Consider the following 27,149-nt stretch of genomic DNA (forward strand, 5'->3'; position numbering starts at 1 on the left):
CTGTGACAGTGACTCGCTGATCCCGTCATTAGCCAGCAGACTGTCAGCCTCAGGGGAGGCAGCCAGCAAGCCAGCCTCCCTCGGGGCAGGTCCCTGAGGCCACAGCCTGAGAAAAGTCGTCAGACCCCAATGCAAAGAGTTTCTGTCACTGCCAGGAAATGAGACATTGACCCAGAGACTCCGTCTCCAAACCAGAATGGCTTTAGCACAGTTCAGTTGCTCGTATTAATTAAGGGAAAGTGAGACAGTGGGTTCATCACCCTTTTCATGAGGTCCAGTGTGGGGAAGGGACGTGTCTGGGAGTTGCGAGCAGGCAAGGATGGCTAGATCCACTGTCCACACGCCCTGCATTAATGGCGGGGAGCCCAGAGTTGCTTATTGCCCGCGGTGTTGTAGGGAGAGGCTGGGGGTGGGGAGGACGGAAAGTGTGCAGAGGAGACCAGCAGGGAGAGGAGACTGAGTGAGGAGAGAGGGAAAGCTGGGGGCGTTCTGGCATCCAAACCCCCAGCCAGCACGTACTGAGTGAACAGATGCACAAACAAGGAGGTCAGAGAAGTGAGGGGTGTCATTCCCTCTCCGTGTGCCTGCAGCTGAGAGCGGATGACACCACACGGGCAGCGAGTGCTGAGGTCCGCGGCTGAGGTCCTGCGAGCCCAGCTACCCCAAGTGCTGAACCTCACCCCGGTTCCCAACTCAAGCATGTTCTAAGGTTTCTGTCCTTCGAAAGAAGGAGGCTCCTGTGTCAGGAGGTGTGTGATGGAGAAGGACGCCAGGGGACCCCTAGGAAGCAGGGGGAGGCAGCTCCCACCTCCTCTCCCATGCCATCAATCCTGGCCCCCTCACCGTGGGAGATGGGGGACCGGGGTAACGGGTGACGTTATCTGCTCCGACAGTTAAGCAGGGACAAGACCATGGCCTACAAGTGAGGGCTGCACTCCTGATTCCCATCACCTTCCCCAGCCACTCCGCTTGGGTCTAGGGGGTCCTCCTAACCCCGGACTCTCCATTTCAAGGCAGCCCTGGCACTCAGGTCCAGCGTGGGGCCTGTGGTCAGTACTTAGGCTGAGTCCTCCATTGCACCAGTCCAGCTGTCTTGGGTTCACAGGGAGAAAGGCAAGACCTGGGTCAGCCTACGATGCCAAGCCCAGATTGTAGGCCAGCTTGACAGCCATGAAGCTGAGGTTTTGATCTGCCTGCGGCTCATTTTCTGCAATTATGTTCCATGGGCCAGAATCCTGGAGAGAGAGGGACGAGGGACAGGACTTGGGTGCCCACCCCCATGTGCACCCCTGACAGTGTCTGCCTTGTCCCTCACACCTTCAGGGACAGAAGCAGAGGGAGAGGGCGGCTGCAGACACTCCCTTCCCTTGGCCTCGTCTGGCTCCGGACCCCGGGGGCAGGGTTTCCAGCAAATACACAACCTTCCAGTGAACCCACACTTTTTCCTAAGCCTCGTGCACTCCTCACAGGAGTAGGATCAGCTCTTGGGTCACTCGGATGGCTACCCTGCTTTGGTGAGTGGGCGAGAGACTGTTCATTTTCCAGGGTCAATCAGAAAGCCCAGTTGTGGTCTAGCAGGTCAGCGGCATGCACGTGGTCGTTGAGGTGTTTGATTCCAAGTTTCCAAGGTCGGCATCAATAGGAATCGTCTGTAATAGCCCCTCTTGCTGGGCAGCAGGGAAACGGATTTCTGGCTTTTCCAGAAGCCCTGCCATGTGAGTCCAGTGCCCCCCAGGTGCCTCCATGCCCCCACTCCGCCCACTGCCTTCCTTCTGGCCGCAGCTCCCCTTCCCCCGCTTTCTTGCTCATCTGTGTTCTCCTTCCGTGGCCGTTCCTTCCCGATGCTCTCGCCTCCCTGAACCGATGCCTCTTTCCATCCATGGTCACCCCCTCCTGCTCATTTCCTCTAGGGCGCCTGCCCCCAGGCATGTGCCATTGTGAGTCACTTCCTGACAGGTCTCATGGCAAAAGCTGTGACAGGTGCTGGCATTTAACCTCACAAAGCATCTTCCCCAGATAGAGCGGCAGCTTTCCGTGGCTGATGAGGAGGGACAGAGGGGATGGGGGCACCTCGCTGGGCTGCGGGCACCTCCCTAGCAACTTTTAATCATTTCAAAGGGAGAAGCCAGGCAGGGTTTGCCTCCAAATGAGGAAGATTTCTTGAATGATGTGAATAGTCAGGCAAAGGAATAGGCCACCTCCGGCATCATCCCCGGGGACATTCACACGGAGGGGAAGATATTCTGTCAGGGACAATCATCCAAAAGAGTGGAAGGCTAAATTCTTTGACCCTCCTGGTACTTCCAACTCTATAATTCTAAGGAATTGGCTGAGAAAAAAGAAGGGAAAATTGGGCCAAGAGTGAAGGCTGAGAAACAGCTGGCGCAGGATGAAGATGAAAAGGGAGAAAGAAGAAGTGGGTCAGGAAGCTGCCAGGTTTTACTCCGGACTTCCTCTTTGAGCTCTCCATCCCTGAATGCTTAGTTTTCTTCCGTCTCTAATAAATCTTTCTGACCCACCATACCTTACTTAAGGGGTCTAAAAGCAATTAAGAATGGAAAAATTGAGCCTGGGGAGAAAAAACATAAAGCACTCCAGGTCTGGGCTCATGAGATTGTGGGCTATCCAAAGTCAAGGACCTTGCCTTCTACGTCCTCTCCACCCCACGGCATCTAACCCATCGCCTCTCTCACTGTTAGGGATGAGTAAAATAGCCGCCGGTCACATCAGGGACAGCCGGCCGGGCCAGGGACCCTTCTTCCCAGGGGTGGTCTGCTCCCCCGTTTCTGAGATGGCGCAGACCCTGCTCGTGGACGCTGCTCATTCCTTGCTCTCCGTGACTGTTACGTCAGAATATGTGTCCCTGCAGAAGGGGCCGCCCTGTGCCCACGGAACTATGGGGCCGGCTCAGCCCTTCCCCAAGCACGAGACCTGCGTCTGCGGGGTCCGAGTCCAGGGACCTCCCCCATAGCTGATAAATGGCCCCATTTGTATCCTTGCAGATCTTAATCTTCCTAATACAGTGGATTGAACTTATCTTCTTCAAAGTGCTCCGCCGTGGAAAGAAAGAACCCGCATTTTTTAATATATTTCAGCCACTGATGCAGAGCCCGCTTCCTTTTGCTTCCGGTCATGTTATATTGGGCTGTCTGAATGCATAGGGCAGGGTGATATGCCTCTGGCTTACTGGCTTATTACAGGACCTCTTACCATTAAGCAAAACTGCTGGGCAGACTTGAAGCTTTCTGTTTTGTCAGAAAAAAATAGTCTTGTAGCCGCCTATCTTTTTTTTCAAGTCCCTTTTGAATGTGTCTTCAGAACCTTTCCCATGGCATCCAGAACATCCTGCCTGCACCCTGGGCATCTCGCCTGCACCCCGTCTGCCTTTCTTTCCTTCCTTGCACCAGTGCATCCTTCGGCCTCCTCCTCCCTCCTTTCCTGTCCCCCCTCATGTGGTCCCCCCTCTGCCCCCCTAGTCAGCAGTCTGCCTTCCTAGCAGCTGGCAAAGAGGATTCAAACATTTGTTCCCTCCTGCCCTTTCCTCTGCAGCATGGAATCAGGATTTTACATCGCAACCAGAACTGGAGAGGGCGGGGAAAGCATTCCACCTTGCAGTTTCCTAGGTCTCCAGGCCTTTAGCAACCTAGATTTGTTCTGCTTTGCAAATCTCACCCAGTATTCAAAGCTATTAGGAAAATAGCATCTCCGTCTCCTTCCATGGACTTGAGGTGGGGACAAGTGCCAACATCTTCCCTTTCTTAGCAAAGAAAGCTGGGTTCGAGTGGGCGCGTGTTTTGCAGTAAGATCACAAAGGCTCAGTGGAAAAGTAGCTTCAAGGGTCCAGATCCTCAGCGTCAGTGTGCCCTGCAAAGCTCTCAACTGCAAAGAGAGGGTGTCTTTTGAGATGCCGGCTCCACGAGGATCTCAACGCAAAGGGCAGGCAGGAAACATCGCTGACCAGCTGGCCCCTTCACAGACCCGGATGCACATGCGAGTAAGAACGGGCTGAGAACAGCGCACGGTGGAGAGTGTGGGCCCCAGGCCAGCAGCATGGAAATCCTGGGACACTTGGTAGAAATGCAAAACCCTAGGCCCACCTTAGACCTACCACATCAGACTCTATCTATATATATATAGATACAAAAACTCGGAGGAATTTATATGGAAATTAAAACCCGAGAACCACTTACTTTATAGAACTAACTTGACAAAATTCATTTTCTCACTTAATGAGGTAGTATTATCGTAACGATCCCCATTTTATGTGAAACACTGTTCCTTCCTCCCTCCCTTTTTTTGCTGTCACGTAACAGTCCATAAAAACAGCAGTACAGATGGTGAAGATAAATTCCCGCATTGCAGAGGGTGGCCTGTTGCCCAGCAATTCCCCCCAACTCCCCCAATTCAAAGACAGGAACTTTGAAAATTTTGAGGAAGGTGCTCCAGAGCAGGTGCCTCCTGGGGTCTGGGGTGTGCCCTGCCAGCCCCACTGTGGTAGCTCATTTGTTTGGTTAAGTGCAGGGGGTTTAATTACCTGTGGCAAATACACTGCGGTACATTTTGAAAGAACGATGGAGTCTTAGTAGGAGAAAGCCATCCTTTCCATCCCGTTGTATTTATTTACCGCAAAAAAGGCACGCTGAATCTGGAAAGTCATTTTGGTCTGTCTGATTTTATTGTTGTTTAATCCTTAAAACCACTTAGATTGGTCAACCAGCATCATTTCAATGAGCAAGGCAATTTTTATCTTTATTGGACGTCCTGAAATAAGTGATTTCAGAATCCCCTTCAACTCTGAGATTCTTTAAGTCGAAGAGAAATAAGGAAAAAAGGGTGAGAGGATGTTGACATCCTTCCAATGAGCTTTGAGGAATTAGATATGAACCAGCCTGGGTGATTAAATGTCTGCTGGGGTAGAGGGTCATGACCAGCACCACCACCCTGAGATCCCAACAAACAGGGCCCCAGGAGGCACCTACTCTGCAGCATCTTCCTCAGAATTTTCAGAGTTCCCGTCTGGTGCCTGGGACCAGCATAGGCCGGCAATACCATTCAGGAGCGACACTCACATCTCAGACTGGGAAGTGTGGACTTGTCCCAAACCCCACTTCCCCCCTTCGCCTCTACTTCCAGCCAGTCCTCACACGGGTTCAACCAGATTCCCAAGATCCTGAAATTCTCACCTGTGGGCCTGTCCTGGGGCCTGTCAACCGGCCTAAGTTCCAGGAGGGTGCCCTGGTAAGTGGATTGCTCGGCTGGCCGACGGATGCACGATTTCCTTCAAAGAATAGCATGAGATTGGGCTCCTAGCTGACTTCGAGCGACTCAGTTTGTTTACGTATTTGCCTGGAGCCCCACACCTTCTGAGGTTGGCCTTGATCACCAACATCCAGACACTGAAGGTAGAGCCTGGGTGGGCGTGGTGACCTTGGGGGGGCTGGGTGATGGGGGCAAGGAAGGCCCCGAGAGCTGAAAAGCCAGTGTCCTGGGAAAGGGGCAGGGTGGTGGGGATACCCCAATGCTTCCACAGGAGCAGAGTCAGGATGCCAAAGCGGCGGCCTCACGTCTGCCCATCAGCCCACCCCCACGACACCCCACTTCCTGCGCCAAACCCATCGTGGACCCAGACTTGGTTTGTCGAGCAACCATTGGATCAGCTATGCTTCTACAGGGTGTGAGAAAAGTTACAATGTGTTTTTATCGTCCTGAAAACTAATTTTGCTCTCATGCCGGAGCATAAAAAGGAATCAGGTATCAGGCTTAAAAGAAATGCAAATGGATGTACTTTCTCCTCGGCCTTTGGGTTGGCTGGGTTTTCACAGGAGCCTGGTGCTTTGACAGCCTCAGGACATTTGTGTTTTAAGACAGAAGGTCTGTCCTCTTTGCAAGCAGAGGGGTCAGATTATGAAAGAGCGTGTAATAGTGGCTGCAAGAAATGTCAATTTTGCAGCCCCAGAGTATTTAAGATCATGAATTGCAAGCTTCACAAAAGCCTGAGAATGAAGCCTCCAGAATGTCCTACAAAGCCCGGTATTACACCCATTGAGTTCCCTCACCCCAGGTTCTGGGGAATCTCAGGGTTATTTTATGTTGGCAAATGTTTATTGAGCACCTACTACATAGCAGTCAAGAAGGGCTTCCTCATTCATTCATTCTCCACTTTATCATCTCCAGGACAGTTTGAAACCAACCAGCTACTTTGTGTCTGTTTGTATCAAATTGTTAAATGGTCACTTATTCATTCTACAAGTAGTTAGTAGTTTGTATTCTGTGTACAAATGCATCTCTACATTGTGGAAAATGAAGATGTCCGTACTCACATACCCTAAAGTTATTCCCACATTTTAAAAATTATATTATTGATCATGACAATTCTGTTTAAAAATATCAAAGCTTACTAATGTGCTACAGTATTTCATATGTACTCTTAATTAATCCTCATAATAATCATGTAAGAAAAATAATAATATGCCCTTCTTGTCAAATGGTCTGAAAAGTTAAAGGGACTTGGACAAAAATCCATTTATCCAAGACTCAAGCAGAGAATTTCTTCAAATACTTTGGGGCCAACATAATGTCCAGAATCTTTGGCTTGATGTTCGAACCCCCATTTTATGGCTTTTTATATTCCTTCTCTTCTAAGCTCTGTACAGTTATGCCCCTGGTTTCACAGTTTCTTGATTGTCTCTGTCTGTTTCTTTCCTCCCAGACGGCCAGGGCTTTGTGAGTGAGGACGAATACCTGGAAATCTCTGACATCAAACGTGACCAGTCCGGGGAGTATGAATGCAGCGCCTTGAATGATGTTGCTGCCCCTGATGTGCGGAAAGTAAAAATCACTGTCAACTGTGAGTAGACCCACTGTCAGCGAGTTCCAGGGGGAAGGAGGGCATGGGGATTAAGGGGACGAAGAGGTAAGGGCAGTGTCATTTTCTGATGGACCCCAGTTGTTTCCAGCAGGAGAAGACAGTATCAGATTGCTGGGCCCATCCACCTCCAGGGCCGTGGAGTCTTCCTGTGACTGTCAGAACTTTTAGCTGATGGGGAGACTCGTGAACTCCGGGTTAGTGTGAAGGCTTGAAGAGATGCTGGGGTAAACACAGTATCTTCAAGCAAGAAGTCCTTTTCCTAAAATACATGATCGTTTAGCTGGGAAGGGGGACGTGCACAGCAGGTGACTGATGTGCTTCTCACCTGTCTCACGGACTCGCTCTGCGTCTCCCTGCAGACCCGCCCTACATCTCCAAAGCCAAGAACACGGGTGTCTCTGTTGGCCAGAAGGGCATCTTGAGCTGTGAAGCCTCTGCAGTGCCCACGGCTGAGTTCCAGTGGTTCAAGGAAGATACCAGGTACCTTGAAAGCGGAAACAGGGCATGTCCGAAGCAGAGCTGATGGATCGTTCCCCACGTGGAAGGAGGGTGATGAAGTCCAGGGGGAAGATACGGCAAAACCAAACTGACTACAGCCTCCATTATAACAGAGTCTCCTTTTAGAGCCAGAAGCAAAACACGGAGGGAGCTGGGAAGTGGGCAAAACTGATGGACCTTGTTTCAGAATCAGATTAGCTGTAGACACGGCGGTCTTCAAGGACTAGGGGCATGTAGCCCTGGAGCATGGGCGCCCTTCCTTCTTGGCCCCTGATGGAGGCCGCAGTGCTCATAGCTGGGGGGTAGAGGGGCCGGCTTAGTCTGAGGGAAGGGCTCTGTGAGGGGGAGAGTGTGTGCGTGGGTCCGCCTGCAGCGTCTGGACTTCCCCGGACCCGCCCATCTGCCGCCTCACTCTGTGTGTGCAACCAAACCCGTTGCACCCCCTCCTTTCTTGCAGGCTGGCCACCGGCCTGGACGGCGTGAGGGTCGAGAGCAGAGGCCACATATCCACACTGACCTTCTTCAACGTCTCAGAGAAGGATTATGGGAACTATACCTGTGTGGCCACGAACAAGCTTGGGAATACCAACGCCAGCATCACACTGTATGGTGAGTGCAGGAGGCCTGGACGTGGGGCTTGGCGGGGCGGGGAGTTCCAGGGACTCGGGCGGGAGGAGGGCGCAGCCTGCTTGGCCTGTGTCCGTCCATAGGGCTCAACCCCCCACCTTAGATGCGAACGCACCTCCACCGTCATTCTCCTGGCGCACGGTACGTGGTGTGTGCAAGGTAACTGGTACCTCCTGGTCTCGTGCAAGGTGAGCTGGGCACCTCACCAAAGGAGTAAACTGAGCTCTGAACCAAGCTGCACAATGGTTACCGTCAACAAGATGGAACCATGGAACAGGTCGATTGTAGTACTGTCTATTGGTCTGGGGGGATAAATTAGATATAGTTTTAAGATACCCTCTACAGTAAGAGTCGATGATTCCAGGAGTTATATTTACAGTTTTAAGCCAAGTTACCTGCTGCCATCATGATTCTCATGTTGACTGCCTGTCACGTTTTCATTCATTGGAATGAACAGAGCAGGAGGCTTGAGTCCCCATCGGGACGATTGCTCTGTCCACAGCTGAGACAGCCGCCCCTTCTCTGCAGGTCTCTCCCTCCTGCACGGGGGGAGGGGCCTGCAGATCCCTGAGCGGCCCTTTGGGAGACCTCACCCTCCCTCGCTCAGTTCTCGCGCTGCTGTGTCCATCTCCTTGTGCAACGTTTCACTCCACGGGCCAGGCCCAGCTTGTGGCGATAGCCCATGTGTGTATGTGCGTGTTTATTTGCTGAGATTTGGTTAGAGGGAAGCGTCTGGTGAATAGGACGAAAAGGTATTCATGTTTCACGTGGACCTCAGACCCTGAACAAGCTTTCAGCATTGACATGAACTGAACTTTGTCCACCAACCATCTGAAATGTGTGATCTATGTCTTTTGTTTTCTCTCTGCATTGTGTGTGCATTGTGCTGTGTGTGTCTTAGAAATAAGCCCCTCATCAGCAGTGGCAGGTGGGTATAGCATGTTCCTTCACTCCTCTGCCTGCCTGAATGCCTATGTTTTTGATTTTAAGCCTCCTTCAAAGACAGGCCTGCCTGCTCCGCCTCCTTGGTTTATTTCTCCTTAGTGGCTAGACTTCAGGGGGTTGGTCTGCACAGTTTAGGTAGCAAGCATGTAGAATATGATGGCTTTCACACATGTGCATATGAAATATCGTTATATGTTTCCAGAGAAGGGCTTCCCCCCCGCCAAAACAAGAAACTTCTACTTGGTGGCCTTAAGAGGGATGAGTATTCTGCTATTTGTACACAGCAGCAGCGAGGGGAACCCAGCCTAGACACTAAATGGATTATCAGATGATCGTCTCCATGGGGAAATCACACTAGTATGAATGTATAATTCCTCCGGCCCAAGGCAAAAAGGGCTAATGACTTAATTCTGAAAGTTTCATTTTAAAATAGAAGTACTTGGGTCATTATTCATAATGATCATCATAATATCTACCAAGTACTGGTTTCCAGGCATCATGCTAGTTCCGTGAAAGACAGGTTATTAACCCCATTTTAAAGACGGGTAAGAGGAGGACCCAGGAGGCTAAGTGACACTGAAGTACGCGTAGCTAGTGAAGAGGTGCTGATGAGACCCAGACCCAGACCCCTCCTCAGTGCTGGAGGGTTTTCCCAGAGGATGAGGGTGTGAACCATGGGCACACACACTCGCACGCTCCCTCGCGTGCTAGATGGGGCCTCAGCTCTGCCTCCCGAGTGGAAGCCTCACCCTCCCTGTCTGCAATCAATCTCAGCCACATAGCAAATGGTAACTTTTTTTAATTTATTTATTTTTTTTGGCTGTGTTGGGTCTTCGTTTCTGTGCGAAGGCTTTCTCTAGTTGTGGCAAGCGGGGGCCACTCTTCATCGCGGTGCGCGGGCCTCTCACTGTCGCGGCCTCTCTTGTTGCGGAGCACAGGCTCCAGACGCGCAGGCTGAGTAATCGTGGCTCACGGGCCTAGTCGCTCCGCGGCATGTGGGATCTTCCCAGACCAGGGCTCGAACCCGTGTCACCTGCATCGGCAGGCAGACTCCCAACCACTGCGCCACCAGGGAAGCCCACAAATGGTAACTTTTGAATTTTCCAGATCTGGAATCAGCTCTGCAGCTGCCCTTTCCACAGCTCTGGATCCGAGACAATCATGGGCCACTGGCTCTGCTCATACCTTGGTGTCTGTGAATGTCCATCCCTAGGTCTTGATAAAACTTAGAAGAAAGGGTGGGGCTGGGTTGCTTCTCTGCCACTGACCCTGCCGTCACCCCTGAGTCAGTGGGGCTGCCCGTGGGGGGATGCGGCCGACAGAAGGGTTCCAGGACTGACAGCTAGGTGATCCGGGCGCTTGTCCCTCTGTACCATGAACTCAGGAGAGAAGTGTGTCACAGCCGAGAACAACAGTGTGTGGAGATTAAGGATACGTTTGCCGGCTAGGGCTGCCATAACCAAATAGCATAGGCTGGGGGCTTAAACAACCGAAACTTGTTTTCTCACAGTTCTGGAGGCCACAAGGCCAAGATCAAGCCAGGAAGATCTGTCAGCTGTTTTTGATGAGGGCTCTCGTCCTAGCTTGTAGATGCCCACTTCGTTCTCACATGGCCTTTCCTCTGAGCATGTGCAGAGAGAGAGAGAGAGAGAGAGAGCGCTGGGGGGTGGAGGAGGGCTCCCTGGTGTGTCTTCTTATTAGGGCACTAATCCTAGCCAGTCAGGGCCCTACCATTGTAACCTCATTTGACCTTAATCACTTCCTTATAGGCTGCATCTCCAAATACACATGGGGGCTTAGGGCTCCAACATATGAACTTGGAGGGCCCAATTCAGCTCCTAGGAAAGACACAGCTTCATATCCAGTGCAGCCAACCACACGAAGCCCGTGTCAACAATTAGCCTGTTTGAACCCATTTTCCACTTCTGTGTCCCCTCTTCCACCTGATCTGAATGCGTTCTTTTAAAGGACCATTTGAACATTTATAACCGATCTGCTCATACTCGCCAAAGCCACACTAACAGACACCCTGCACCCCAGGCACGCATTTGTGTTTGTTTGCCGTCAAAGACTGTAAGCTTGGTTTTTAGAGACCCTTTGGACTCTGCACCGTGAACCCATCCCAACATACATTCATGACAGGCCTCTCACACAAACATGTCTTTCCTACGTTTCCTACCTACACGCACAGAACAAAGGGAAATGAGATGAAAGCAATGTCGAAAGAAAGCAGAAGACACAGGCTATGGAGACAGTGGGCTGAGACAGGAAGTGCTTAGGCAAACTGAGAGACCACGCGGGTAGGTGGGTGATGCTCAAAGATGAATCAGTGGCTGACCTTGACGTGGGATGTTTCCTCCTCACCCACCACCAGTTGCTGCCCCTCCAGAAGCCGCACAGACAGAACAGGTCACCCAGCTGAGTGCCAACTCAGAGTGGCATTTCAGACTGTGCACTTTTCTTAGCCCCGGGCCACTGCCGGGACTGGAGAGGCAACGGAAGGTAGAGAACAGACCAGCACGGGGATGGGGAAAACTGAGTTCCGGTCCTGACCCTGCCACAAACCGTGCTGCTCTCCGTTCCGCGGTCGCCTGTAAAATATAAGCACAGGGCAAAGCAGACTCCAGGCTTCTTTCCAGCTTTCTAAGTCTCTGTTCTGTTGAAAAACAAAGGGAAACTAGGGTAAGAGGCACATCTCCAAAACCTGGCATCCGTAACCTTGGGAATGGCAGCAGGTGCGGTGCCTATTGCCAGCAACTTGCTCGAAGTATCCGTAAGCTTTCTTGAGTGGGTGAGGCATTGGGAGGCCACCTGGGCCCTGGCACCCTGGAGCCTGGCCAGGTCCGCACGCAGCAGGGGCGGCCGGGCTCAGCTTGCTGACCACGGCTCTGCCTCTTGCAGAAGCCGCTCACGTTCTCTCGACTTGCCACCCATTCTGCTTCCACTGGGTCTTGAGCAAGAGGCCCCATCCCCCTGTCCTTAGGGTGCAAGGAGGGAACATTCTGAACTTGATTACATCCGGCACGGCATTGAGTGCGGGGCACGTAATGAGCCGTGTAAACGCCTGTATTTCTGTATTACTGGAACCGGCAGGGGAGAGGGACAGAGAAGGCAAACAAAGCCAGAAAGGAGGGGGATGCTGCCGAGAGACAAACAGATTTCTCACGCTTTATCTGTGCACTTGCAGCGACACAGATGAGTTACATTAAGAGTTAAGTATCAGGAATGGGGACCGCGCCTAGGAATCTTGTCATTGCAAATGAAAATGGCAAAATATTCTGGTTAATGCAACATCTGGGCTCAGGATTTTTTCCTCAAGGCAGAGCCTCAGCCCCTCAGAGCAGCCAGGAAGAAGCCCTACCTCTTGGCCCCTGGAAACTATGAGGACAGAATCTCTATTTTCTTTTGCTAATGGCCATTCCTCCAGAGAAAATACACGTATCAGGCTGGCTCTTCAGACAGGATTTTCATCAACTAAAGGCAGCCGGACCAGCTCTTGTCATCCTGCACCCTGGGCTGCCCTCACCCAGGGTCCCCCCTGGAAAGCTGGTTCAGGCCCTGCTCCCCACCTGCCCTCCTCTATAAAGGCTCCCAACAACCTCACCTTTCCCCCAGGTGGCTCCAGGTGAGACCTGAGGGCTGGGTGCTGCCGTTGAGGATGCCAAATCTCCCCTCCCTTCACCTCCAATCCAGCCCAATCCAGGCCTCGGTCTCACGCCTGCGTCCCTCCGAAGCCCCAGCCTCCCCTCAGCCCCAGACCTCCCTGGCCCCCAACACCCTGCTTCTGGCTTCTAGGATGTGACTGGCTGTGGCTTTCTTCTTCCCTCTCGGTCTCAGTCTGCTTCTAGCCCCTCCACCTTCTGCCCAGGGGTGGCATTACAGCAAGAGGAGAAGGGTCTTCTGTGTCTTCGGGCATCTTCAAGAGTTGTATCTCAGCCCACCGCTTTGGGTGCTTTAAAAATGCAGATTCATGGGCCTGGTCCCAGACCCATTTCATGAGAATCTCCCGGGATGGTCCTGAGCACGTGCTTTGTAGGCAAGCTCTCCCAGGGAAGCGTAGGACCCGGCAGCCAGCCAGTCTACAAGCAGCCGTCTGGGGGCTCCCCGGTCTGTGTCCCTAGCGCTTTCCTCAATTCTGAGCCACAAGACGCTCTGCTACCTGAAGGTCCCAGGGGAATCTCCATCTTTCTCTCCCTGGCACCCCTTCCCTCCTCAAACGTGCACCTTATCTTCTCACCCACCGCCTCACTACAATCTCCATGGCCATTCTGACCCTTTCCTCTCCCTCACCCCACACCTGTCAGCCAGCAGGTCGGAGCAAGCAGGCACCAGCCCTCCCGCCACTGCCATCACGCTCACGCCGGGGCAGGGGCCTTGTCTGGCTACGACATTCTCTTACCGGTGGGTGGTTCCCTTGTCTTTGATAATCTCTCTTCCGTCTTCCACTTCGGGGCCAGGTGGCCCTTCCCAAACTCAGAATGAACCTGTTCACATCCTGCTGAAAACCGCCTCCCAGAAAACCCTCGAAGACCTTTCCTGCTCTGAGCTCAACCTCCCTCGTGGCCCCAAGTTCCCCGCTGCCTTCTCGGCACCAACCGTGCTAGACACCCGGCCCGCCCTGCCCGGGATGCCCGATCCTATTGCACATTCCAGCCTCGACTATGCTGCTTCTGTCCATCAAGTCACTGATTCAGCGAATGTTTGTTTCGAGCCTACTGTGTGCCAGGAGTTAGATTTAGGATTTAGGTACCGAGAGGAGCAGACTTCCCAACCTCCTACAAGCAAGTAAATAGACATTTACAATAGAATATAGAATCTAAGTGCTGCACTAGAGCAGAGAAGAAAATACTAGCTAGTAGGTGTCAGCCAGAAGGGGCTTCAGACAGCTCAGAACCCTTCGAGGTAAGTACGCCTGGAGCTCAGAGAATTTAAGCCATGTGACTGAATCCTTCCCGCAGACAGCAATTCCACCGTAGAAGGACACGTTAACATCCGGTTTTGCACCCAGGTCTGTCTGACCTTAAACCCATGTTTCTTTCTAACCCGTAGGTATACTGTCTCTTCCAGTGTGTTGAAGGGTCACAGAGGGAGGCGTTTGCCCTCTTCTCTGCCTGATAAAATTGTACTTACCCTTTAAGCTTCCACTCAACGGTGCCCCATCCATAAAGTGTTTCTGAACCCCACTGAAGAATCACTCACCCATCTTTCGGACTCTCTTGGTAGTTTACCCTTAGGCTTATATTTTGTTTGTATTTGTTTCTGCACTGAAGGATGTAGCCCTGTATCTCGCCATAGTTATTGACCAGTAAGCATTGGTTGGGTTAATAAATATATCTTCCAGTCAATGGGTTACAGCCTCTTACAGGGTGAAACTCCCCACTAGCCAAAGGAAGGCCAAATACGCAAAAGGTCTTATAGTCTCCCCCACTGCCCCGCAGGGAAGCCAAATCAACATTGCTGACGCTTTCCCTGGCATTCCAGCCCCCTTACGTCCCAGTTCTAATTTGAAATTTAGGGTCCCGTCCCGCGGGGTCTTTCTCCCTTGTGAGGGAGGCTATCTATCTCAAACATCGCGACAGACTGTTGAGGAAGGCGTTCGTCAAATGATTTCTTCTTGCAGAGACATCAAAAGCTGCACATGCCTGTCCATTTCCTGCTGATAACGTATATGATTTTTATTTTCCAAATCCGCAATTTAAATCCAGGTGGGAGGGAATGAGTCAGAGAGAAACACCGTCGTTCCTGGCTGATGGCAGCAGCCTCGTCATTTGTATTTTCCCCAACCTGCGAAATGTCAACATATTAGGAGAAAATATGCAGACATTTCACGTTTCACTCCTGATGCTGCCTCGCGCCCCTACCCTGCTCCGTCTGAATCCCTGGCATCTGGCCGTTAGCCTGAGCGTTCAGACTTCAGCACGGAGCACTCGGGCTGTGCTGATGTCAGCACACGCCCCCGCTTCCGGTTTGGCACAGACCAAAGCCCTGCTGTTTTCAGGGTTGTGATGCGCTGACTGGTTGGAATTAACTTCTGATATGAACTTCCTAGGCCTTGGGCTTTGTGGGAGCACAAAGCAGAGATGATGGCTGCCTTTTTGGCTTCTTTATCCGCATGCCTTCCTGGAGCTGCGAAGCCCCGTTCATCGTCCTTGTAGAAAAACACCGGGCCCTGTTTTCTGCTGTAATTAAAGACAATGAAGGAAAAGCTCCCTCTGAAGGGGAACGATGCACCTTCGTCAGCCGGCACTGCTGAAAGTAGGTTTACGTTTCCCCAGCAAGTGTAACACACACCCTCTAATTAGATTTCCTCGCTCCTCTTTTAATCACCGGGAACATCATTATCCTTTTGGTTCCTTGTTAGGAAGGTCACAAAGTTCACATTCATATTTATAAAACGCATCCAAATTTCAGAACAAAACTGTATCTTCTTAGACTTCAGATGCCTCCTTGATCTCACTGCGCTATCATCACCAAGTTCAACTCGGCCGTGGGTTTTTTTTTTTTTTCTCTTTTCTTTCCTTCATGTGGTGATGATCACCTGACCACCTGCTATTTTAGTAGGATTACAGCAACACTTTGCTTTTGAACTTCTTGCTGAAGAACTGTGCCTTATTTTCGTTGCAATCATGGAAAGGACAAGGGTGGCATTTCAATACCTTTCTCACTTGTAATGGACCCTCCATTTTTAAGCTTCAAAATCTCTTGTGAGGCAGGATCCTCATCGGTAAACTTATATAGTTTTCTGGGAGCTTTGTGCTGAGTTTGGGTACTTTGATTTTCAAAATCTGTTCCTCCACAGGGTGATCAGCCAGCCCATGAACGCAGCAGCAAACCCTTGCTTCCAGGAGAGCGAGGCCTGCAGGTTAATTCTATGCTAAGCCCTCAACCAAATTTGCTTTTTAAAAATGTGTAATGTGTAGTGTATTTAATTTAACAAAGTAAGTAGCTTCTCCAAAGTGGACTTTATTTTGCTCATTTGTTTGTTTGCCTCTTTCTTTATTTACTTGTCTTACTGCTGCTGGGTCTCACACGTGGCCATACCATAAAATCTTCCCTCCGGCCCAGAGTACACGCACTGATTGATTGACCTTTGTGACATTTACCGTTTCTGGAATTTATCTCTTGATCATTTCTGTCTCTTTAGCTCTTCTTTCTGTGTGCTGAGGACTAACTTATTTTGGTCTGCATATGTCCTCAAGGTATTTAGTTGTCATGGTTGTCATTCACAGTTGGTTTTGTGGCTTTGTGTCGTCATGTGAGCTTTTCAAAGACGCTCAACTTCAGGAAAGAAGGAAGCAATACGTTTTTAGTGTTGAGGAAGGGGAAAGGAGCGGCTGGAATGAGGGGAAAGGGCATCATTACATGTTCTCACTTTTAGTTTATCCCTGAAAAATATTTAATTAAGGCTGAGGTTTGTAAGAGCTATTCTATTAGACTGAGTCACTGCTAACCATAAATAAAGATTTCTTGAATGTGGTGCTTGCCCACAGAAAGAGTTGGGCTTCTACATGCACTTCCTCAGAATAACTGGCCTTCCTTGGGCAGCCTTTACCTGTGGCTGGAGCCAACTCAGGTCTTGTCAGGAGAGACCAGTCACTTGCTAAGCCAGAGTCACGTTTGCTTTCAGTGGGTGTTTGGCAATTATCTTTAAGAATTCAGTATACACAGGGTCTCTTTATTTAAAGCAGGAGCCCCACAAAAGATACTATTTTAGAGAGAGACTAGCAGTTGTGGTCCTGGTTCTCATTCACCCAATTGTTACTCATCCTTTCCTTATACTCAGTGATTTTACGTATCATCTTCACTCATCCTCAGAGCAACCCTGCAAGTATAGAGAAAACCACCTCCCCACATATTTTATACATTAAAAAAAAAAACTGTTTGAGAGCAGTTAACCATCTCACCTGAAGTCATCCTGCAAGTGACTAGCAGAGCCAGAATTCACATTCAGTTCTCCCTGATTCCTGAATGCAATCCTCTTAGACAGGCGGGGTGCTCCTGAGATGGAAGGGAGGTTGGATTATTTCATTCCAAAGGACTTTCTTCTCAGAATCTGTGAGGGCTTAAAACATATTTGTGTTTCTTTATTGATTTAGACTAGGACAGAGGAATTCTAGGTCCTAATGGAGGATAGGGGGACTTCCCTGGTAGTCTAGTGGTTAAGACTCTGAGCTTCCACTTCAGGGGGCGTGGGTTCGATCCCTGGTCGGGGAACTAAGATCCTGCATGCAGCGTAGCGTGGCCAAAAAAAAAAAAAAAGCTAATGGAAGACAGGGTGTGTGCAGGCAGAGGCTGTGCCTGTCTTCCTCTTTGGAACAGAGCCTGGCACATGACAGCACCAGCACACATTTCTTGAGTGGAGGGCATGGCTTCCGAGGCCAGCGTGAGGTCTGCTTCCCTTGCAGACTGGTCCTTTGCCCTTGGACTTGCCATAGAGCGTGGCTTTGGACTCTCTCATTGCCCTGCCCAGTGCCCCACACCCTCCTCCTAGGCCCTAATGGCCGGTGGCCTCTCTCACCCATCTCACCTCCTCATTCTCACCTACCAAAACCCAGCTCAGGATCAACGTATTTGGAAAAGGTCGAAATAAGCCAATATTAGCCTCAACTAACAAGTGGAAGGTAGGGGGTATGGACCCACCAGAGCAGCCCTTCCCACGGTCACATGACTACTTCCTACCACGATCACATGACTACTTCCTACCAGACACTGTCCTAATCCCTCCAGTCCTTTATCCTGAAAACTCCACATTATTACCCCTATTTTCAAGGAGAAAACTGCAAGTGCTTTGTCTGAGATCACGTAGCTGGCAAGCCACAGACTCAGGATTTAAGCCCAAATTGGTCTGAAGCCAAGGTCCCAAGCGTTGGTTGCACTTTTACAGTGGTCAGAGACTTTAACCCCAAAGGGTTTAGGGCTGCAACGACAAAGCAGCGAGGCCAAGGCAGGGCAGATGCATAGACGTAATCATGGGACCACACCAGTTCGCTAGACAGCAGCAATCCACCGCTTCTTCTGTATCAAAGCACAGAGAAGCGTTTGCATAATCAGGTGAGTGGCCTTAGCATACAGAAAGCCTATGGGAGCGACCCAACCCAGATTCTTTTTTTCCCCTCATTTCCAGTAGGATCAGGGTTACCTTGAAGATGCCATTAAAGAATCAGTTCGTCGCTGATGGCCTTTGTCTTTCATTCCTCCAGCCTAGAGTATGGTACACGGACGTGAGCCGCTCTCTCCCGGCTTTGAACAAAGCCCGAGAGCCTTCCTGTAGGCCCCTCACTTCCTGTAGGCCCTACTGCCAAGTCTCAGATGTGTCCAGGATCCATAGGAGGAAAGCAAGGCTAGTTTAATCTCTGTCCTAGTAGATTAGGTTAACTCTTTGGTCAGAGTAGCTCAGCCCTTTCTCATACACTGACTGGCCAAAGGCACTCTGACAATAAATTGCCATGTCATCTGATGCGTAAATCAGGGCTTATAATACCTGCTAAGGAATAGAATTTCCTGAAAATGCATAGAAAATGAGGCTACAGAAAAGGAAACTTTAGGGTCTAGGAATGTTTGGTGCCCTCTTCCTGTCTCAGGAGATGGCATGCTGAGGTGCAGAAAGCAGGAGTGGTGATGGTTTTGTACCCCTGGAAAAGGCCACCTGGCTGTTCCCCAGCTGTGCCTTCTGGGACCGGATGCAGAGTCTCCAGCCATTCAGTAACTCAGGACACTAAAGGAGAAGAGCTCAGAGGTCATGCATCCCCGCCTCCTCTCACTGCAGGTGGGAGAACCAAGGCCAGAGAGGAGCTGGCACTCAGCTGGGAAGCAGCAGAGTCACGTGGAGAAATTGGGTCTCCAGATCCCCAGGCCATCATTCCATGACGCTGTGGCCTCTGAAAAACATGCACAAAGGATTGTTTTCCACAGAGGGGAAGTAGAGTTGTGATAATCAAGGGCCCCAACCCTGTAGACAGAGTGACTCAGTTCTAATCCAGCTCTGGGTGTATGGTCTTATGTGGCCACAGGCAGGGTACTTACCTGCTCTGCTCCTCAATTCCCCATCTATAAGCTAGGAATGCCATAGGGGTTCACAAAGATAAAACGGATTAGTAGATGTTCAGCATTCAGAGTCACGTTTGCCACACAGAAAGCACCATATAAGTATGCCTTATCTCATCCCCCCACGTGGGCTGAGCAGGCCCCATGCCTACCGAGGCCCCCTCAGAGTTCCAGTCCTTGGAGAACTCAGCTGAAGCGAGCTGAGGCTGTAACACCCCTGCCTAAGCAGCATGAACATCTTACTGCCACTGCTACCTGCCATCTTGATGATTCTTCCCCTTCTTTCCCTGCAGCTCGCACTGCTTTGTCTTCCTAATACTCCTCCTCTCCTGTTTGTTTTAGCTACATTCAACCTTGTGCTGATAGCATGACATCCCCAGAAATGCTAAGCCCACTGGTAGAACTTGGAATAAAGTGATTCCTAAGCTAAAGACTTCCGTCTGTCTAGAATGGAGCCCATTCAATTGTTTCTTAAGTTGATATCAATATAATGAATTAGACAAAGACACACACACATGCATATATATACATATATACATAACTAGTGAATATATATCATATATACAATATATACTTTATATTTTAAATATTCTTTACAAAAACATATGGGTCTTGTACATCTGTGTTGCCCATTTCCTTTTAAACTCATTTAAAAATCTAAATCACTCATCTTTTGCAGAAGACAATATAGAGAGTTACCTTGAGCTTCAAACTGGGCCTTTTCCAACTCAGCGCATTCTGTAGGCCAGTACAGTTCCTAGGATATATGCCTGGACTGATGGGGCCCCAGAGTCAGGCTACTTTCTATAAATATTTATGAAGCTGTCGTGGGGACCATAGCAATGGGCTAAGGACTGGGCTCTGCCCTTATCTGCAAATGCTCTATAACAAAAGTACAGAAAACTATGAGCAAGACTCTCAAGCTATCGAGGAAATATGAACTTGTAGTAAATAGGAGAATTGGACTGTAAATCTGAGGAAGAAAAGGAATCCTGCTGAGATCCCTGGGGTGGGAACACTTGGATGCCAGCTGCTGGAGTGAGAGAACCATCCGTCCCCAGGCTGACGGCATCACTGCCCGCCCAGCAAGGCCTGGATCCACGCCATTGCACTGACCAGCAAGCCACGTGGCCTGGCTCCCGTCTGAGGAGACCCTGCACCACTGAGGCTTTTTTCAGTAGTAAGGTTATTTCCAACAAGCCAATTTACTAGTAAAGGAGGCGCTGAAGCCCTGCGTTTCTTGCCTGTCACTCCGTCCCTTTGTCACTGGCCCTACAGGGTTGCTTCTGATCCCTTGACTAACACTTAGTTTTGCTTTCCCCGGAATACTCTCTGCTCCCTGCTCGCTGGCTACTCTGGTCTTGCTTATGACCCTAAATTCTGATGCTGGTAAATAAAGGTGATGGAGGAGTACAGGGGCAGAGCTGGACACTCAGCCTTCCACCCTGGGCCCTCGGAACAGGCAAGGCGATACCAGTGCACGTGGTTTGTCTTCTCAAGGATGCAGATGAAGGGAAAGGGATCGCACCTGTGATTCTGTGGTCTTATTTCACAGCGGAATGTGAGGGTTACACGAGGGGTGTGTAGAAGGGCCAGAGAGAGGGAAGAAGAAAGAAAGAGGTTGAGGGAGAGCCCTGCCAGGCAGGGGCGTAAGGTGGCTGTTGGGTCTGAGAACGGGGGTCCTCTTTGTCACCTCTGGAGATGCATCGCTGAGTGCTGGGACAAACCCGACCATAGTCTTTAAAACTCTGGGTGTACGTATTCATTCTTCCTCAGCGGCTTTGGGAGACGCCGCCCCAGCATCCCAGTCACACCAGATGAAAAGTCAGCCACATCAACACCTAGACTCCTGTGTTTCACAAAATCTTCTCTTCCTCTCCTTCCTCCTCCCACCTCTTCCCTCTACTCTGACCCTCATCCCTCTCCTTCCCCTCCCACCCCTGTGTGTCCTGGACATGGTTTCCAAGGAGAGAACACAGGTAGAGGCGCTGCTTACAAAGGTCCTGCCCTAACCTGTCAGCCTGCACGTCTAACCATTCCCTCCCTCTACTTCTTTTAGTTTTTAAACCCCAGTCTTTGAGAGCAGGCTGTAGGGTCCAGGCACCCCAGCGATAAGCCCCTTTGAGTTTCTCCCAATGGGCACTTTCCATTTACGCAGACTTGGAAGGGTCACTGGTGGGTGGGAGCTGCTCACAGAGAAGCATGTCTATGCGGTGCTTGTCAGGGGATGAGGATGGTGCCCTCTGGGTGTGCGCTAATGGGTCTGTCTCTCTTTCTCCCACACAGGGCCTGGAGCTGTCATTGATGGTGTAAACTCGGCCTCTAGAGCACTGGCTTGCCTCTGGCTATCAGGGACCCTCTTTGCCCACTTCTTCATCAAGTTTTGATAAGAAACCATAGGTCTTCTGAGCAACGCCTGCTTCTCCATATCACAGACTTTACCTACACTGCGGAGAGCAAACCAGTTTGAGCTTTTTTGTTTGTTTCTGTTCTTCTTCTTGATTTGATTTTTTTCTTTGTTTGGTTGGTCTGTTTATTTGATTTTTCTATCCAGTTTGAATGAGTGGGGTTGGGGGGGAGGGGTGTGCAGGGTTCTACCACGTGTAGGATAATCATTCATTGGTGTGTCCAAAAATGGAATCTGTTCCTCTACCTTGGCCCTCCCCTTTCCTCTGCCTTCCCGACACCGTCACCACCAACCCTACCCCCCCAGTAAACCATAAGCTCCATCTGGGCAGAAAATGTGCCTCGTGATAAACACCCTGAAGACACAACTTCACTTATAATGTAGTGCACAGCAAGAATTATATCCAAGCGTCCTATTATCTGCGTCTTTTAAGCTTTGGACCATTTTCCTGACTATAATGTACATATCACTCCTTCCATGCTTATTATTGTCTAATTACACGAGGGTTCACATCCTTTCTTTCTGGGAAGTTCTCTCTCTCTATATATATGAAACATTGCCATCTTTTTAGCCATTCTGCCCTATCTGCTTTCTCTACCAGCTATAGGGATTCGAAGTTTAGGGATATGCACACAACCCAAAACTAAACATTTAGAAGCCATGTGACCGAATAAAGGGGGAAGCATTTTGAGGATGGTACTTCTCTCAAAAAAATGCTGTCCAGTTCATAAACAGTGATCCGTAGATGGCTGATTATTTAGGTTTTATCAAGCTCTCCATGAAAGTAATCATACGGTTTTCCATCTACTCAACTGTCTGATTGATCGTTCCATCCAGTTATCTACCCACCCATCTTCTTCTCTAGCAATCTATTTACTTTATTTATCCATCTATCAATGTAATTATCTAACACGTCTTTCTATTTCTTTCCCCACTCTTCACTATCAATCCATCCCCACATTAATCTCTAACCATATTGTGTCTATTCCACTGGATTCATGTCTCCTCTACCTTCTGCAGATATTGGCATCTTCAAAATGACCTATCAGCTTCTCATGCGAAAGCCAATGATCTCACAGGCTAACAACATAGAAAAGCAATATGTCATGGACTGTCTGGAATGTGCTAGCCCATCTACCCAAAGTAGATACTGGTAAGAGATGGGCAAAAGTAGCAATCGAATGATCGGTCACTCACTCTTCCCAGCAGAGACTGTGTATTGAGAAACACCTTCTTGGGAAGCAGATCAGCCTTGGCAAAGCCTTGATGAGTATCGTGTTTTTTCTTTCTTACCGGAAGGACAAGGTGCCAAAATTCATGTTTCTCTCAGCCTTTCAAGAAAGTGCATGCCAGGAAACTATGGGACTGTGCTTAACAGCAAGAAGGTGAGAGAAAAAACACACCTCTGTCTCTGCAGTGTGAAGAGAGCCGTCCATCTGAGTGGGATGACTTCTGCTATTGTCTCCTCTCTCCTCCAGTTTTGGTTTCATCTGTTTGAAAACTATCCAGTAAAAAGCTGATGAAAGCCAATTACATGGCGGGTGTGTTGACAACTCTGGTATATGTTTCAGGAAGCTCTTCTGAGCTGAGGGCACTTGAGCAACTGACAATTTCCAGGCACTTGATTAACACAACACTGCAAACAGAAGGGGAAAGTGACACACAATTTCCTCGGATACAGGCTGCTTCTCCAGGAGCTTTGGAGAAGAATGCCCTCAGCTCTCCATGTTCAGAACAGATCTTTCCAGAACACAAGAGCTGACCTGATCTTTCTGTATTGTCTCCTGGGACAAGAAGGACTCAGCCAGCAAGTGTGCCAGGGTTGCAAGACGATGGCATTGGAAGCCTGCAGGGCTGTGCCCTTGTCCTGTGCTGCAGGGAGTGACCTGCTGAGGCTGAGAAGGCGCGTCAACAGTGACTGTCTCCCAGACCTGCTGGAGACCCGCTGGAAAACACTTGCAGCTCCACAGTCTAAAACATGAGAAATACCAGCTCCATAAAGTTCCATTCCTTCGATGCTTAATTGATCTTCTTCCTCTGAAATGTGGCCTGTTTGTTTTTGTCCGTTATGGCACATGAACATGCCGTACGCAGTGGAGAAACACACACACACACACACGTAGGCTGTCTTGGCGTACAAAAAGCTAGGCGCTTCCGTAAGAGAGCTGGCGTGAATGAAATTAATATTACACTTTCCAGCTGTAAACAGACATCTGCATTTCCCAGGGAGTTGCCAAGAGCCAGACTGGGGGAACGTAAATGATGTGCCAAAAGCAGTGTGTGGATCTCAAGTTCCAGGGACAGTCGAGAACAGGCATGGAGTCAGAATTAAAGGTCGGACATCAGTGTTTCAGGCCTGCCACCACACGGGGCTCCGGGAGCCGGGCTGGTGTCAGACACTGAAGGAGTGTTTAATGTGTCATTTGAATGTTCTGCTGATAATACTCTTGTTCCTCTGGAGTAAAATAAGTGTGGAGGCTGTGGAGACGGTACCGTCTTGGGGAACGCGGTGCTTGAAATGGACAAGCTGGGCATATTCCTCACTCCGGGACTTGATCTAGAGGAAGGCGCCCGTCCTCCTTCAGCCAGGAGGATCCAGAACCTTCCAAGCACAATGAGCCTGGGTCTCAGACTCACTGTGGAACTCCGTGCAGCCTCTTCCACTGGATACTGGGAAGCATGTCTGGTAGTTACAGGTTCCAGCCCTGTTTCAGAGGGAGAGACTCCTACCGTTAATCCTCAGCTGTCTGGGATAAAGAAAACCAAGGAAACAAGACCCAAGGAAATGGGGCAGTGGGAAAGGAAACCCTTCTGCACAGCAGACGTACTCCAGCTTCTGGGCTGTTTGGGTTCCTCTGGTGGGGACGGCGCCATAGGACAGGAGCTGTGTTACCCAGCATCTTGAAGCACACAGAGCAGCAAACGCTTACTAACGACACTACCCACGCTCCCTTTACATATGGCAGGCGGACGGATAAGGCCTGCTGGAGAGATTTTTTTCGAGGTGCCAGTGATGGGGGCGGGGGTTAGGGCAGAGGAGGAAAAAATGAATTATCGAGTCTCTGAGGACGTGTGGCTCTTCATAGGTTTTGCACGTGGGAAGGAAACCGAATAAGGCTTATCAGGAAATCAGGTGAGAGGAACTCAGCTATGTAGGTACTCTGAAACCCTCCCCCTTCCAAGACCAAGTTAATATGTATTCCCACCAAAGTAATTCCAATGCCAGTGCTAGAGTTAAGGCCCTGGCCAAGCTTGTTTTTCAGTAGTTTCATGTCAAGTGCCTGATACAGTCTTCTGCAAGTTGAAGAAAATGCGTTTAGTTTTTCTCATTCTTGTTTTAACTGGGGGAGGGAGGCCATACAGGCGAGTGGTGGTCAAAACGTGCACCTGTTTCCTACAGAGAGATGACGTGTGGCTGTTGTGTTATAGTTGTATTCAACTAAACAGAAGGGAAGTTCAGGCTTTGTATCACAAAGAGGCCTGGGGCTCTTTCCTCTGAAAGCCATGCCTCACGCTAGACAATTCATTTCACACGTTGGTCAGTTAGTTCTCAAAACCTGGGTGGGAAGTGTCCTCTGGGACTCGGGACAAGTCCACAGCCAAGGATGAGTTCAAGGATGTGTCTCTGCATCAATGCAGCCACTTGCTCTCCACATGGAGGAGTTGGTGATCTCTCCTTATGCCGGGAAAAGTCACGTGAGCAGAGTAGAGAACCTTAAAGTGGGCGGTCCGTCTCCAGGAGAGCTTTTCCACCGCAGTGCATCAGGAGTGGCTGTAGATTGGTGGGTACTTCCAGTGCCAAGGGAAGGTTTTCTCCTCTGTGGCTGTGTGTGGATGTTATCGGTAGGAGGGGAGGAATGGGGTGAGAGATGGGGCCATGTCATCTTTTCCAATCTGACCCTGAGTCCTCACCAGAGAAAAACTGGCTTTGTCATACCTGGAACCAGCCCCCCCTTCCCCCCACCAAAAACCTCCACAGAATTAAAAACAAAAACAAAAACAAAAACAAAAACAAAATTTAATCTCTTTGGAATTCGAGGAAGCAGGGGAAGCAGCATAAAATGTTTCTAGTTGGCAAAATTCATTTTTTTTTCTTTTTCTCCAAATATGAGGATTGTTTGCTTTTGTTTTGCATCAGCCCTATTCCTAGAAACTTATGCCCAATTGCCTCCCCTCCTACTCTTCAAAACTTCCTTGTTTATTTTATTTTAAGACAAATAAGTTGGAGCAGTTGCAGTAAAACTTCACAGGTGTGTAACTAGGAAGGCAACATTTTCAAAAAATACCATATGATGAGAACTCCTAATGCTCACTAACAGCCAACAATAAAAATGCCAGTCTCATTTCCCTCATTTCTTGAGAGAAGAGAAGTAAATGAAAAGAGGAAGAAATAGATATGCAATTAAAAGATGTGGCGAAAAGAGAGAGCTGAACCAGTGCAATTTAGCCTTCAGGTGCAGAACGCTGGCAGTCCAAGAGGATGTGGAGTGGACTCAATTAGACACGATTGTCATCAGCCTGAAAGTAGCCAGCAAAGCCTAATTTCCCATATTTTAAAAGACATTCCATTTTGTTTCTTTCAACAGTGCCCTTTTAAAGGCACAGGGTTGTTTTAGTTGTTCCATGACCCTGAGTGGGGAAAGAAAGATGGTGAACCCTCTACTCTTTTTCTGGGGGGGCCACATTCTACGCTATTGGCAGATTTATAATGATATCAATCATAGCAATGATAAGTAATAATAGCTGCCCTTGTGTTCATTAAAGGGAGCTTTTTTAATCATTCAAAACCTTTTGTGACATGTAAAGTGCAGTTGTGAGGAATGTGTGGGTGTACGAAAATGTATCTGTCAAGTTCAGAGTCCTCTAGATTAAAAAAAAATTATGACATCAATGGTGCCGTTATAGCTGTGTCAGACCATGGGTGTGCCCATTTTCACAATTATCCTTAAAACAAATCTATGTTCAAATGCTTTAAAATTTTATCACATGATACAAGAGTATAACTTTGTCAGCCTTCTAGAGTTTTTGTTTTTCCCCTTCTATTTTCTTTCTTATTTTTTCCTTCAAAAATCAATGAAGACTTGATTTCTGTCAATAATTGTATTAAGGGTGAATATACTACCTGAATTTTGTGCATGTTACATTGTAGTTGTAACCTTTTCTAATTCAGGATGAATACGAGATGGTTGTGATTGTGCAGTGTATCAATAAAGTTCAAAGAAATTTGTAACTTTTGGGGGGCTGTTTATTAGGACACCTCACTGGGTATCCAGGAATGGAGAAAACTAGGCAGGCTGTGCTTCTCCCGTGTGTGTGTTTTAGGCTTTGGGAAGCAGATGCAACCAGAAAACTGAGTAGCATTTCCCTCTCTCTCTCTGTCTCTCTCTCTCTGTCTCTCTCTCTCTGTCTCTCTCTCTGTCTCTCTCATGCATGTATGTACCCACATGCACACAGAATACTATGAAGCCTAGGCAATTTCATATTACAATTGTATATCGCATATCTATGCCACTTACAAATAATATAAAATACAATATTATAAAATGCAGCTGCAGCCTCAAAGTCTAAATTATTTATTGACCTAGGCTAAAATGAAATCACAAGAGAAGTTTCAGAAAAAGAATGACCAGCTACTGCTCGGTTTGAGCGCTCCTTGAGTTCCTGCAGGTTGAGTCCACCGGATCAAGCACCACTTTGACAGAAGTCAGTATGAGAAAATATGGTGACTATGATACACATTTATTCTTAAAAGCACATGCC

General features: G+C 49.2%; 1 protein-coding gene and 1 long non-coding RNA gene across 2 annotated transcripts in view; one reads left to right on the forward strand and one right to left on the reverse strand.

The window, feature by feature from the left end:
- OPCML (opioid binding protein/cell adhesion molecule like) overlaps nucleotides 1–26,271 on the forward strand; it is a 501,038-nt gene extending 474,767 nt beyond the window's left edge. The window contains exons 4-7 of the mRNA XM_059930011.1: nucleotides 6,710–6,847; nucleotides 7,228–7,348; nucleotides 7,824–7,975; nucleotides 21,269–26,271. Of these exons, the coding sequence (XP_059785994.1) occupies nucleotides 6,710–6,847; nucleotides 7,228–7,348; nucleotides 7,824–7,975; nucleotides 21,269–21,369 (512 nt within the window). The 3' untranslated portion in view covers nucleotides 21,370–26,271. The remainder of the gene's footprint in view (nucleotides 1–6,709; nucleotides 6,848–7,227; nucleotides 7,349–7,823; nucleotides 7,976–21,268) is intronic.
- Nucleotides 15,437–18,195, reverse strand: LOC132369538 (uncharacterized). The gene is made up of 3 exons (XR_009504435.1): nucleotides 18,078–18,195; nucleotides 16,843–17,000; nucleotides 15,437–16,216 (listed from the first exon to the last, which is right to left on the reverse strand). It is a non-coding gene; the product is annotated as an uncharacterized LOC132369538 (long non-coding RNA).
- Nucleotides 26,272–27,149: the final 878 nt, after the last annotated feature.

This window comes from Balaenoptera ricei, chromosome 8 (genome assembly GCF_028023285.1).
Source record: "Balaenoptera ricei isolate mBalRic1 chromosome 8, mBalRic1.hap2, whole genome shotgun sequence".
NCBI classification, from domain to species: domain Eukaryota; kingdom Metazoa; phylum Chordata; class Mammalia; order Artiodactyla; family Balaenopteridae; genus Balaenoptera; species Balaenoptera ricei.